The following is a 14,804-nucleotide window of genomic DNA, read 5'->3' as shown; positions in this document are numbered from 1 at the left end:
GGTTCTCCCAGGCTGTCGTTTGCCCAAGCGACTTCACGCTTCTCCGCTCGCCGGAATTCGTGATATGTCTCTGCCCGTGCCCGCGTTCTTTGAGAATGCAGCAATCTCTGCTCTTTTTGGGCCAAGTATGTTTGTGGCCGTATTTACACTAACGTTCTGCAGGTGATTATGAAGATCATTTGTTGATGTTTCATCTCCAGGATCTCTGTTTATTGCGATTATTGCGGCATCCATTTCTCTCTTATTGGTGTTGCGGAGGGCTCTGCTGATGGCTTGAGTGTTAACTATCACTTGATCCTCCAAGGGTAATTAAGGCGGTGTTGTTATTCGAGGCCTGAGCACTATGCCAAGGAGATTGTGATCCAAGTTCATATTGGTCCCCCTCTATGTTCTGGCATTCATCAAGGCTGAGAGGTGGCGGCGTTTGATCAACACGTGGTTAATTTGGTTGAAAGTGGTCCCGTCTGAAGAGGCCTACGTTTGTTTGTGGACCACTTTCCGCGCAATCCAAATACGTCCAAAAACTATTTCGTGCGACACTACTAATTAAATTATTCACAGACCGTTATCATTGGTGTTTTTATCTAAGCTATAAGAGCGCGGCGAGGCGATACGTCGGCCTGAATACCAGCTCCGTCCCTAATTGACTATTAAACTCTGCAAGAGTGTTTTTGATATCATACTTGGGATAGGCTTCGAGGGTCTGCTCAATTGCCTCATAGAAGGTATCCTTCTCTGACCCTGCCTCCTCTGTAGGGGTGTGAACTTTAGTGGGGCTTATATTTCTAAATTTGTCTCGCAAACGCGGAGTATTTATCCTTTCGCTTATATTAAAGCCAATAGCAGCAGGTTTCATTTTTTGGTTGAATAAGAAACCTACTCCGATCATGTGGTTTACGGGATGGCCGTTATAATATATGGTGTAGTGGCTCTTCTCTAGGAAACCGGTTCCCGTCCAACACATTTCTCGGCTAGCTGCTAGGCAGCTTCCAAATTTTTGTTATTAATTATTTTCAAGTGGCGCAAGAAAAAATTGACCGGGCAGATTGTTTACTGACCCCCATAAACTCGCACATATGTTATTGCCCATAATAATAATAATAATCGTTGGCACAACAATCCAGATTGGATCAGGGCCTTGAAGTGTGTTAGAGCACTTCATTCAAGACAATGACAGTACACTACAGTTTACTGTAGGAGGTAATGTGGTCAGCATTGCGCCTGACCGAGATAATTACCCTGATTTCACTCAGGTACTCATTCACAGCTGAGTCGCCTGGTATCTGACTTCAAATCACGATACGAATCCCACTGCCACCAGTGAGGTTTGAAGTGCTAGTGCTAGTGCTCTAAACACTAATCTATCCGGACACAAAACCATTAGCGTCATAAAAACGTGTTTGGACCTTGCGGAACAAAAGACGGAGGCAGTCTTCATTACCAATCGTAGGAAGAGGAATGCGGTTAATATTCGGGTTGGTGCTCACATTATCACTTCGAAGCCGGTTATCTAATAATGCCCATATTACTTACTATTTGATGCAGGCAAAGTGATTGACTTCTGCTGGAACGAATATGTATGCCGTTTTCAATAAAATGAAATTTCGTGTTTGGTCTCGCTGCACCGATTTTGAATTTTGAAGTTGAAGGTCGGGATCAGCAAGAGCAGGAGTTCGTAGGATGGGAACCGGGTGATGGCATTGACCGCTATTCAGCTGGACATAACAAACGCGATCATTTTTATTTTTCAAGAAATGGAAATCGATTTTGGTTTTTGGAAATGGTAGTGGCTTGGATTTTGTGAAAAAGTGGTTTCTGGAAGTCCAGGCTGGGGGCTCCCAAAGTATGGTGGGAACCTTTAACCCCGCGCCTCACCACACGTCTGGGGCAATAGAAGCATCAATTGAGGATGCGATTCGTCGCGAATACTCGTGCCTCTCGGGCCCGGAGTTTTACGGCTCTACGTTTCCAGGTTTAACTCCCGTGATGATATTTCGGTAGTCTCACGCGAATGTCCCTGTTTGTGAATGTACAGGATCCGACGCAGATCCGCGCATCGGTTAAAAAGGCACGTACAATGACATGTGGGGATCGAAATGTTCAAAGAATCCCTCACATTCCCGAGCCTGACTAGCACAGAAGCATGCAAACACGTGTCACTGGAACACTTCGATGGAGCTTCGATATTTGTAGCCACTCAGGATGGGCTTTCGGTCATCGCAATCCCATTATAATCAAGGTGATGCATAAAGAGTGAACAAAGCGATGAGATTTTGCGAAGTTTTGTTTACTTCCTTTATGACTAGGTCGAAGTTTTTGGTCGACTAACTCTGATCTGTTGTACTTACTGGCAAATTGACAGACACTGTATCTCTCCCAGACGGACTCACGGTGGACGCCACGAAGACTGAATTGGTTACGTTCACTGCAAATATTAAATAAAGGCACCACACGCTGAATTTAACTACACCATTTACAGCCATGCAATTTGGAAACACTTGGCAAAGATCAGGTAGCTTTGCTGGACGCGAACCAAATGATTTCAGGGTTTGTCTTCAAAAAAGTATACTCTGCCAAAATTAATTCAAAGGAAAGATGGTGAGCTTAGAAATTATTGATGAAATAATCTTCACTGATAGACTGATCAAGGGCAAAGGAGGAGCGGGCTCCATGTTGCTTTCACAGGATAGAGCTGTTCCCACCTCTTGCAAAATACAATTTAATTTTATTTGAAAATGTATACCACCATATTGCAGGAAGAAAATGTTTGCGGCAGAGCTAGTGGGACAACTCCATTCCAATCTGTTCAGCAGCACAATAGCAACCCAATTGATACGCAGCGTCATTAACATTACCACTTTCAAAATGTCTGAAATGCAGATGCAGATGTTGATATTCCAACATTAGGCTTAATTGGACGCCAGAATTCCACAATTAAAACCACCTATTCTAGGCTTACGCCGGAGCGGCGAGCAATGCAAGAGGGGTTTTCTAAAAGTAATAGTTTATTACCAACTTTCAGAAATTTACTGAAAGACCTCCCTAAAGTTCATCCTAAGAGTACCGCCTCGCATATGTGGTTCGTGGTAATCTGGCCATTGGCGCCAAAGTTATAGCCTTTTAAAGTTATCAATTTCGCACAAATTTAATGCATCTGAAGCCATGTAGATAAGATGCTGCTGAGAAGACATTAACGAGAATAATTGACATACGAGTGAAATATTAAAGTCCCATATATGAAAAAGTTACTTCTCCCCAGACCTTTTACCATTTGTTTTGTTTTGGTGGGTCCTTTTGAAGGTTTTGTGTGAAATAAAACTTTATTAAAACGGGTTTACTGTCTGTCTGTCTGTCTGTCACACGCATTTTTATCGAAAACGGTTATAGCGATTGACTTGGTGTCAATCGCTATAACCGTTGATGGAAAGGTGGGAACTGTGAAGGCTCACCTATTAAGTGAGTTACACCATTCTACGCCGAATTTAAGGGAGAGAGGGTGTCCCTAGGCATAAGGGGTTGCAATTTTTTCGCGCGGAAAGTCTCGGTTAGTACTGAAAATGGTCTTAGTTATGACATTTGTTGGAAAGGTAGCGAGTGCGAGAGGTCAAAATTATCATTTTTTTGCTAGACCCATTCTCAGAAACTATCCAACCGAAAAATCTGAAAAAAAACAAGAAACTGCCACTTTATGTCGCCAGGTTTGCATCTACACTGGTTGGTATCATTTCTTTGTGTATTTCGTTTATTGTTCTTACTTCCTCGCGGTTTCCTCTTTCTCCTTGCTCTACATATTAGAAAGGGATATCCCCACATATTATGGCCGATAGATACCGAGAAAGGATGGGGAACTCATAGTCCACACCACGCCGACACATAAAACAAAAGGACCATCGGATAAAGATTCGGTCAGTTGCGGATTTTCCATACTCAATCTCGGTACACGGGTTTCGATATTTTCGGCTCAACCAGTCTTGTTTTTGTTTCCAATTTATCTCTACAATTATTTCGTAACTTCTCATGGTTTCCTCAAACTCTGGATTTTAGAATCTGGTCCGATCCCAACAACGTCTCTAATTCAGGTATAAGGCATATAAACATATGTCAGTACACCGAGAGATCCCCCATACAGCAACAAAACCCAACCATAATTACGGGCTAGTATAGTTTTTATATTTCATACTTGTAGAGTTGTTAAGTGTCTATCGGATTATTTCAACATTTTCACTCTGTTAGACGTGATTTCATCCCTAGCATATATAATCAACTTACTTGGAACTACTGCAATAGTATCCCAAGTTAACCTAATTTTAATTACTTAATTGAAGGAGTGAATTGACAACTGCCTTCTATTTCGAGCTTGCTGTCATATAACATTAACAAAAATGTAGAACTTACCTCCATTCGTCGTAACACGTATATAACCTTCCGGTATTCCTCTTAGCACACGAACTAACTCTCGAGTGGTAGCCCAGTTAGGCGTCTGATCTTAATTTTTCAACGTGGCTTCCTGATATCCCAACGATGCCAATGGCTCTATGAAAAAAGAGTAATATTGTTACACTAAACTTCTTGGCGGTAATGAAAGGCTAACGACAGGATACCAGTTCAGTCTGTGCAAGCAACTGCTCACTCTTTTTCCACGCCAGTACACTGGTGACCCAAGTATCTCATAGAGTGCTTTCTGCTAACTTCCAAGTCTTTCCTATGCCTTAGATTTTTCCGAAATACATCTCAAATGGAACATTTAAGGACTTATTTTACTAGAGGCTGCCCCGATTAGAACGCAAATAATCGAAGCTAACTGACAATTGTAAGTGACGGTGGAGCTAACTAAATGAAGATGATGATGATGATGGTGTAGATCCACCGGCAAAAAAAGACGAATATACTTCCTTTTGAATTTTACAGTTTGTAAGATTTCTTATTTGAAAATTTTCCCTGACATCACATGCCTACAAATCGAACGATTGGCGAAACGTATAAAGCTTACCGCGGTAAAGGCGCTGTCAGCTGTCTTCTCCTTCTCAAGGCGTTTTGTGTATAATATAAATTGTAGCCATTTCTAGAAAGAGGAGGCTGCCATGTATTCTAATTTCGTTGTGTAGCCTAACTCACACAATGCAAAGTTAGGAAATACCATAAACGCCTTTGCTATTTCATATGTGAACTGCTTAGCGAATCCTCCTCTTTACCCATCATACATACATAATTGCCAGGTTTAATGGTTTGGTAGATTCGTCTGACACCCATTATTTGACACTTGGTGCTCGTATGCAGGATAAAAAACCAAATTTGATGGAAATTAAAGTAGCTAATCAAAAAGTGGTGCATATTTGAAAGGATATTATTGGAATTATGGTCTTTTTATTGGAGTTTTGAAGGATAAGATCTAGACCTTTCCAGGTCGAAGCTGAATTAGAAGGAAGGAAGGCCTCTGCAATTATCCTGTTAACTTTTGGTAGCGGAATTTTAAATTCAAATACTAATATATTAAACAAATATTATTATCATGCGTGAATAAGAGCTTAATGTATAAAAGACATCGGAAAACTTCATATGTCAAGCCTCCTTTTGTGAATTGGATCACAAAGGATACCACAAGGATTTTCATGGCCTTTTATTCAGTTTCTATATATTTTTCTGCCATGTGTTCAAAAGCAAACTCTACAAAAATCAAATAAAAAATTTGCAATCAAAATTTTTAAGAGACCCTTTGATCTCGAGAGGTTTGACAAGACCACAAACGCTGCAATTAAAAAATCTGGCGTATTTTCAAAAATTGCAGAAGATATTGCCTCTGCCAATACTTGAATATGCAGTTTTTCAATCGAAGCCGGTCCTTTTGATGATTCTCACATGTGTCAAGTGCATATTATATTTAAATTGTCCATACCCTAGAAAGAAAAATTTCACAACTAGGCGTGTGAATTGCACAATAAGTTAGAAATAAACAAAGCAGTTGTCGAGAACATGACAATAATTGTCGTTATTCTTTAGCACCTCCTTGTTTGCGAAAAATGAAAAGCCATTCTCAACGTTTTTGAATGAAAATCAGAACTGCCAAATTGCACATGCATGCAGAGCCCCTTCCAGACTTCCACTTAAAATAACCCCAAATCTCCAGGAAAAGGTGCAGATGCATATCGTTGTTGCACTTAAGCATAATATGCACTTTTTTCGATGGCCCGTGGAAATTTATTGAATGGAATTAATAAAATCAATTGCTTATCGATGAACCTAATCCCCTCACTCTTAGAAATATAATTGAAACTGATTGAAATGTTCTTTTCAGAAATCGACAAAATATAATAAGATTCTCCGCGGAGGATGCCCTCATACCAATTACGGACCCTACAGCGGGGAATGTCCAACAAGCTCAACCGAACAAAGCTCAAGACAAATTCACGTTCTCGAGTCAACGATACCAATATTCCGTCAACAATCCACAAGATACGACAAAAAATTTTGGACGCAGAAAATACGTTGATCCTTCTATAACAAGCAGACAAAGAGGCACTCCTCCCAACGCGCTCTTTAACACGGGTGAACACTATCAAAGCTCCAGCAATTATTACAATAGGCGGCCATCTTCGAATTACCATCGCCCGTATGGCGGACAATATGAATCAAATGCAGTCGATACAGACAATGTCGTGACGAACTATCAATCCTACGGAGATAATCCTAATTACTTCCAGGACAATTACGCTCATAACTATAATTACCCTGGAAACAAGAGACCTAATTATAATCTCAGAGCAACACCGCCACCTCGTCCCCCACCAGTTCCTTCACAATCACCTTATCCATACGATTATCCTTATCAACCGCAATATGATCAAAGCGGCAGACCACCACCGCCGTATCCTTATCCACATCCTGAATCTATTCAGCAGCAATCTCCCTATGATTATCCTTCATATGCGAGTCTATTCAATAATTTCCAAGCTTTTTCCAATCCTTTAACAAGTCTATTCAGTGGCTTCACTGGTGGAGGCAGACCGTCGAATCCTTTAGGCTCTCAAATTACAAAGGCTTTAGAGAACATATCTGCAAACGATGACTTGAACTGCGTACCTAAATTATTGTGTCAAATGATTGGGAATCCGGAACGACGCGCTGAATTACCAGGATTTCTTACAGCACCAGCAATAACATCGTAAAAAGTTTTTCGAAAATTAGTAGAGAAAAGAAATTTTAATTTACTCTCCGTAGATTGATTGCAGCATTGCCGGTAGCTTCGCCAGCACTCGTATATGGACGCGCAGCTTTGCTAGGATTCACAGGAGGTGAAGAAAGTTGTGAAAGTACTTACAACAAATGTCCTTCAAACGAGGTGAGCTTTTCTTTGTAAATGTAATAACTTCAGTTAGGAGAAACGAGAATTAAATTTTCTATCTAACAGTCTTCGAGCTTTCTGGATAGATTAATGTCTGCTAAGGTCGACACGAACAGAAACTATTCATATTATTCAGTATGCCATATATCTACTATATACACTCCAAACAGATACATTCTCCTAAATTGTATTTGTGATAAATCAAAATTTAATTAATTTTCCTAATAATTTCCTCGATTAGTGAAGCTATTATTTGATGAGAAAAAAGTACGAATGGTAGTAGATAGTATAAATAATTCAAACAGTATTTTGTATTTTAGTATTACGTAGAGATATTCCTCGAACATGGAAAAAATTGAAAACGTAGTGTTTATTAGCTAATTTCTATGAAGCTGTCATCACGCAAAGCTTCATCTTAAGATGTGCAAAAATTAACAAACCTCTAAATGGCTTAAAAATATTAATACCAATTTAACAGCGTCAGGATAATTCAACTGTTGTAAAAATCGAATTAAGGCGCTTGGTAAATACTTTTAATATCGCCCTTCCGTTAAGTAGCTTTCTTTAGCCCTTAAAGTACAGATCAAAAGATGTACATATGAATTGAAAGAGCTCTTCTGTTCAAGGTTTTGAGGGAAACAAAACCTTATTAAAATCGGTTCCCTGCCTGTCTGTCAATTCGTCTTTTTTTCCCTTGAGGGTTGAAAGCTTCAAAAGCTGCCGTTGCCGACGGATACCCTTACCCACTAAAACTACCTCGCTGTCCTTCCATTCTCCAACAGGACTTCCATATGGTATTACGTCGCAGGACTGGATCAGAATTTACCCCGCACTCGTGTTCACGTTCGCACTCCTCACTCGTTCTTTCTTCTAGCTAACTTCTTCATGTCTCAGCTTCTTATGGATGGCTGTGATCGGCTTTTCGGTTCCAGTCCATTTTTCGAATTCTACATATGTTTCATGACGTTTTGGGGTGTGAAGTGTTGCTCGGCTGTAGCTTTTAATACTAGAGCGTGTTCTGCGTCCTCTACAATGTTTGGGCACTTTGGACAATATGGCGAATCGTCATGCCCAAATCGATAGAGATATGCTCGATAACCTCCGCGTCCGCTCCAAACTTGTGTTAGCTCGAAACCCACTTCGCCGTAGTCCATCAGCTTTTCTCTGGCTCGCTCCATTTCTCCTGTCACTCAGTGACATTTTCACTCCTGTAAATTGTGCCAAATGGCAGAAGGTTCTCCGGTGAGATAGGTGCGATCATAAAGATGTTGTCCTTCACTCGCCAGCATATGAATTAGGATGATTGCTTAATGATTAATGAGCACAACATGTTCAGAGTGCAGTGAGGCGATATGAAGCTCCCATATCTCTTCTATATACTTTCTTTTCTAGCGCATCCGCCCACACTAAGGCTACATATAGTAGGGCGAGCTGACTACCTTCGAAAAAAGGAGGCAACAGCTCGGCCTATTCACTATTATTCTCACCAGCAGGGCTCCGGTGCTATATACCCTGTTTGTTGCACCCTCCACATGTAAACTGAAATTTAGTTTCCAGTGGATCACTACGCCTAAATACTTCAACGCAGGCTTCGCTTAGTGATAAGTACTATTTCTGTCTTATAATCTGCGAGCGATAGGCCTGCGTTTCCGCGCAACAACCGTCAGCCCAATGTCGTCCGCAAAGCCGATGGTGCCATGCCAATAAGAAGATCTAACGTCAGCACTCGGTTATTCATAATTATCCTGAAGGATGGTCCTTGGACAGAACCTTGTGGAGCTCCGCATGTTGTTTGAAATGATTTAGGTGCTTCATCTGAATCGCAGCACAGATCATGCGCACTAGGTGTTTCGATTCGTTTAATTCATTCATCTCAACTAATTGAAGGCATTCTTCACATCAAGTGTCATCACTGCATAGCATTTGTCTTCTTCGAGAGCAACTTTAGTTATATCAGCCAATCTGGTGGCCACTGGATTAACTGCAACGATCGTATACCTTTCAATTCGTAACACCAAATGGTTCCCATAGAGACCTTCTGTTTTTGATTATCCATTCAAGTAATTTGCCAGTATATTTAAAAGGCATATTGGTTTGTAGGACGAAGGTTCAACCAACGGATTGTCTGAATTAGCCTCTACTTCTTTTTTAAGACATGTGCTAAATTCCTCGGCACCACCTCTGCTTAAGAGCTTCGGTGGGAATAGTATTCGAACCAAAAGCCTCAATTCCCGCAATTTTCTTTGTAGTTGCCAAGAGCTCTTCCCTACTTACCATTGGAATTTCGATGGAATCCACATAGATAGTGGGAAGGTAAGCAATATTCACACTTTCGTCACTAGTATAGCAAGTTAAGGCAAGTAATCGGTGGAAAACATTGCCTTTGGACATTACTGTTTTATAAGTGTCACCCCTGGGTTCCCTTTTACTTTTTATTATAGTCACATGAATTTTTTCCGCGATTCTTTGTATTGTTTCGCTGACTAGGTCTTCCGGCCTTGAGATAGGTCTTGCGACATTTCACGATTTGAGGGTTTTGGCAGAAATTCGGTACTCGCTCCTGGGAGCGAATATACTTTGCATGGACGCGCCGCATGCTTGTCGTAACTGTTCGCAGATTTGAGAAGCGTTTCCATCTAGTATTTTGTTTTGCAGCAGACCCCCTTTAAAAATCTCCTCGTCGAATCTGTTGATGGTCCATTTTATAGCTGTCTTCCGGGATCATTTTATTTATAGTTATAGTTTAATTTCAAAAATTATGGCTTCGTGGTCGAACTGTGTGTAACTTTCACTAACGTGCCACTGGAGATCCTTAACTAAAGTGTCACTAGCAAATGTGGCATCTATTGTCGACCTCATTTTCCTTCTTTAGAAAGTATTGAAGCAGTGTGTTTTCAAAAACAAGATTCAGACGAGCAAGAGCTTCAAGTAATACAACGCCCTCTTGTGATCGTTTCTCGGCTACCCCATCCTTCAGCCGATTAAAATTACCAGCTATGATTTTAAGGTTATGGTTAATTGCATCCCTCGCTAGCCTCTCCGCCATTGATTGGAACTTCTACCTCGTAGGAAATGGTGCTGCATGAGAACTGTCGATGGGTGTACACCATCTATTTTCGCTTTCGTGAAGCCAATCTGGGGGATCTTCGTTGTTCCTTCTATGGCTCGATTTTCACAGGTCCATATAGCCGTTTTTCCGCACTTCGTCTTCGAACTGTTCGCAAATAATGGCGACGTCGATTTTGTTTTCAAGCATTTTCTGGGAAAGCTCAATCTGAACTGCAGTTCAGCTGATTTGCGCATTGTGTTGATGAGATTTTTAAACATGGGACATGTGCTACTTCCTGTGATATGGGCGCTATTCATATCACTCATTTACCTGCAGAGCAAACAATTGGGTCTTGGTGCAATCCTCAACAATGGGATCTTTTTTCCGCGTTTACGGCACAGTTCGTATGCGTCGTCTACACTTGTACCATTTTTTGCCATGCGCCCAAAGTTTAAAAGCCTTAAGCATGTTTTCAGTAAAATCTGCTCTCGTAGTCGACAGATGACCTAACCACTTTGCTGACAGTGATAGCTCTTTTTGCCGCTTCAAAAGGTAGGCTTTTCGATGCAGTTTGCGTGCCGCCGTGCGCCCACCTTAGCCGAAGAATATATGTCTCCCGAACTGATTGTATACCTAACTGAGACTTGATATTTACACAGTTTTACTTTTGCCGTTTTCAAGAGTGACGATTCAATTTTCTCCTGCAGGTCTTCTAATTTTCGCTTTTTTCCTTATGACAACCGCATAGTGTCTGCTCCTCTCCTGCAGCTTTCTCTTGTGTTCAACTTTAGTTCTCAATGCCCTTGCCGCCTTTTGCGGGAGAATTGGTAGTCTCCGTGGGACAACTTTCTTGGTTTTCCCGGGAACGTTTTCTCAATTTTTTGTTTCCAACTTCATTGAGGAGATTCCACTCCTGCATTCGACTCTATCTGTGTACGGATCACGATCGTGGGAAGTTTGGTGGAAATCCTACTATTACTAACCAAGTTGAGCGACGCCCCTTTCACGCTCTCTCAGAGATAAAACGTCAGCATCACATCGAATAGAATGCCGAGCATATTCAACGCATATACACTAGGAGATATGTATAAATGGAACCACTTCGTCCCAAAGATTCTTACATAAAAAATTCACAAAACCTTTAATACCTGAAGCGCTAAGCTTCCGGTTTCCGACCCTTGAAAATCTGTTACTTGGACTTTTGTTATTACCGAACTATGGCCATAAAAACTCTTGCTTAAAATACGGCAGGAGAGAACGGAAGACTGACTCGTCGACCTGTTGCAAAGCTATAACATATTTTCTTTTGCCGACGGTTCAAATATGGTCTGTGGAGTGGAGCAGGAGTTTTCTCGGATGCAGATAGTCCAAGCGGAAGTGCTGGCAAAACTGGAAGCCTGCTCCCAAGCCTCAAACGTAACATAGCCCTTCTAACCGGATCGGATCACCAAACCAAACTCGATCACGAGAGCTATTGTGCCAGTTCCGTGCAAGTGCATACAAGATTACGGCGGTCTGTACTGGGCACAGACCTATAGCGAATCATGCCGCCAGACTCGGTATACAATTACCCAAACTGCAGAGAGGAGTGAGAAACCCGCGGGCGCTTCCTTTGCGATTGCCCAAGTGTAGCTAGAGCTAGGCCACGGACAGTTGGTAAACCTCAAAGGATGGACTTCAAACAAGTTCTGTGTGACAAATGTAAGTCATACATCGGTCCACTTTCGGTAAATCGGACAAATAACATGTGAAAATTCCCCAATGCTATTTAATGGAGTCATTCATCACGATTACGCTGCTCCTTAAGGCTGAGGTGAAGTGACGTCTGATAAGTTTACCTTTTCTCGGGCGAATGAAACTGCCAGCAATTTCTTTGAAAAATTAAGTATTCGCTCGATAAATGAAGTTGCTCCGGCACAACTTTATTCCCAGTGAAAAAAAAATTTGTAATGTTTATCAAAGAGTGTTTTTCTAAAGCACTTTCGACCACACTCAATAACACTAAAATCAGGAAGTATTTTATGTGTAGCCTAGCACAAGGTAGGGACTGATAAATGTTATCGTGGACCCGTTCTGAAAAGCTACTCAACCGAAAAATCTGAAAAAAAAACATGAAGGTGCCAATATATGGTGTCTAGGACCCAAAATGCGCTCCACACCGATACCTACTTATGGAATATTATTATATTTATTGTTTTATATTTTTTAGAAGTTGACTAGAAATCCCTCTCACATTTATGGAAGAGTCATCAAGTTCTACAATATAGAGCATGATACAGCCAAGTTTGGTGGGAATTACACTATTACTAACAAAGCTATCAAAGTCAAAGTCGTATTTTTTGTGCAAAGTTACTGCAATATAACAAGTGCAAGACCAATAAATAACACTAGCGGATAGAAAAAGCAAGTTTTAATTATTTCAAATAATTTAATCGCTAATCGCGCGTAATTACACTCAGATATATCAACGCCTTTCAACTGTCCCTCCCATTTTCCTCTTTTTTAAACTTTCAAACTTTTCAGGATGATTTACTCTACTATTTGAATAACCACCGAGGAGGCTTCTTCAGATTCTTCAATGGAGGTGAATCATTCAGTGAAGTCAGCAGTAATTTCCAGGATCCACAATCGCAATATACAGGCAGCAGACCACAATCACAATACACTGGCAGCAGGCCTCAGTCAACATATTCCGGTTCAAACCAAGGAGCCCTGCAATCGCTATCAGACTCCGCCTCTCCAGCTGGAGGTGGTTTCAATCTCTTAGGGTCCTTAGCATCATTCTTTTTACCTGGCTTTCAAAGTACTAGCAGTGGATCCGATGGGTTAGTATCAGTAGTTGGAAATTTACTAGGTGGGTTGTTAGTAGGACAACAACGAACGAAATCTAAAAAAGTGTCGAAACGAAGCATCGATGTCGTCGATACAATAGACGATATAAATACCAAAGAACCTAATGATGTTTTAAAGGCTGACGAGACAGTTCAAGAAGAACCAAAAACTAATGATGCAACCTACAGTGAAGATGTAGGTGCTTCAATTGAGGATGAGTTAGAGGGTCGAATTTTGAATTATAAAAGGGGTATCCTTTCTGAATCTAACAACTATGATTCACTAGTAAGGTTCCCATTTGACGATCAATCCAACTATGCAGATAATTATCGTTATGGAAAGGATTTCGACTTTGAGCATTACAAGAATCAGGATATAAATAATTACGAGAGATATCCACCTTACAATGACGTTGATGAGCGGCCATATCGAGGTGGAAAACAAATAAGTTTCAAAGATGAAAATGACCAGGATTCGGACAGATATTACCCTTCATCAGACTATAATAGATATCAAAACGACAATGAAAGGCCTCATCAAATAAAAATGGTATTTCCCGACCGTACTGGAACAGGCAATCTACGCTTTGACAATTCTGACTTCGACAGAGATCGGGATCGTGACCAAGATCGTGATCGTCACCGTGATTATGTTCGTTATCCTGACCGAGTTCGAGACCGCGATCAATATAATGATGATAACCGCGACTATAATCGCGATCGGTACTCTAAAAGATACGGAAAAATCTTGAATAGACCTAATTATAGTAAATACGAAACATATTACGATTATGACGAATACTATAATAAGCGAAAACCTTACTACCCCTCTAATACTCACAAGAACGATTACACTAATTCAAACAGATATGAATATACAACTACACGTCGTCCTTATTACAACAGGTACGAAACGACAACCCGAAGGCCAATTTATAATGATGACTACTATGGGAATAATCATCTAAATCGTTACCCAAGCTCGTCATCCTCTCGCCCTTCTGGAGGTGAGGGTTACATTTACGTCACCAATTCGAAAGGTGTTGTGGATCACTATATCAAGCCGAATGGACAAAAGGTTTACGTGTAAAAGGACAATTGTTTTGTAACCTTTAACGAAAATATTGTTACGATAGATTACTTTAGGATGAAGTATGTAATTTTATTTACCTAGTTTTAGAGCCCCATTTGCGTGTCATCTTATAATTTATAATCCACCCCTAAAATCATTGACTGACACTAGCCCTTGAGTATGTGATTTCAGTTGTTCATTGTTACATCAGAAATATAATAATAATCTTTTTAGTGACGGGACCACGTATTGTTTTATATGTTTTTACAGCTGAGGCCACTTCCATACGGATTTACTACTGAAGGAGATTTGCTTTTCGTTTAGTTCTGATTGAATTATGATATTTATGGAGTTTTCTATTTTGATCAAATGAAGACAAGCTCATTCGTAGGGACGAGAGAGAGTACATTCGACAGATATTAAAATAACTAAAGCAACCGAATATCTTGTTTTTGGTATATGTTACATTGTCGTCTTCCAAAATATGCCATCATATTCCAGGTGAAAAAACTG

General features: G+C 40.6%; 1 protein-coding gene across 2 annotated transcripts in view; it reads left to right on the top strand.

Moving 5' to 3' along the window:
• LOC119650370 overlaps positions 1-14,533 on the top strand; it is a 17,673-nt gene extending 3,140 nt beyond the window's left edge. The window contains exons 2-5 of one of the 2 annotated variants that reach the window (XM_038053101.1): positions 6,293-7,159; positions 7,216-7,336; positions 12,912-13,213; positions 14,126-14,533. In XM_038053101.1, the coding sequence (XP_037909029.1) occupies positions 6,293-7,159; positions 7,216-7,336; positions 12,912-13,213; positions 14,126-14,309 (1,474 nt within the window). In that variant the 3' untranslated portion in view covers positions 14,310-14,533. Of the gene's footprint in view, positions 1-6,292; positions 7,160-7,215; positions 7,337-12,911 lie in introns of both variants that reach the window. The other variant, XM_038053100.1, reaches the window with a different exon arrangement.
• The last annotated feature ends 271 nt before the right edge of the window (positions 14,534-14,804 follow it).

Source organism: Hermetia illucens, chromosome 2 (assembly GCF_905115235.1).
Source record: "Hermetia illucens chromosome 2, iHerIll2.2.curated.20191125, whole genome shotgun sequence".
In the NCBI taxonomy this organism is placed as follows: Eukaryota; Metazoa; Arthropoda; class Insecta; order Diptera; family Stratiomyidae; genus Hermetia; species Hermetia illucens.
The sequence above is the reverse complement of the archived record's forward strand: the minus strand, read 5'-3'. Positions and strand labels throughout refer to the sequence as shown.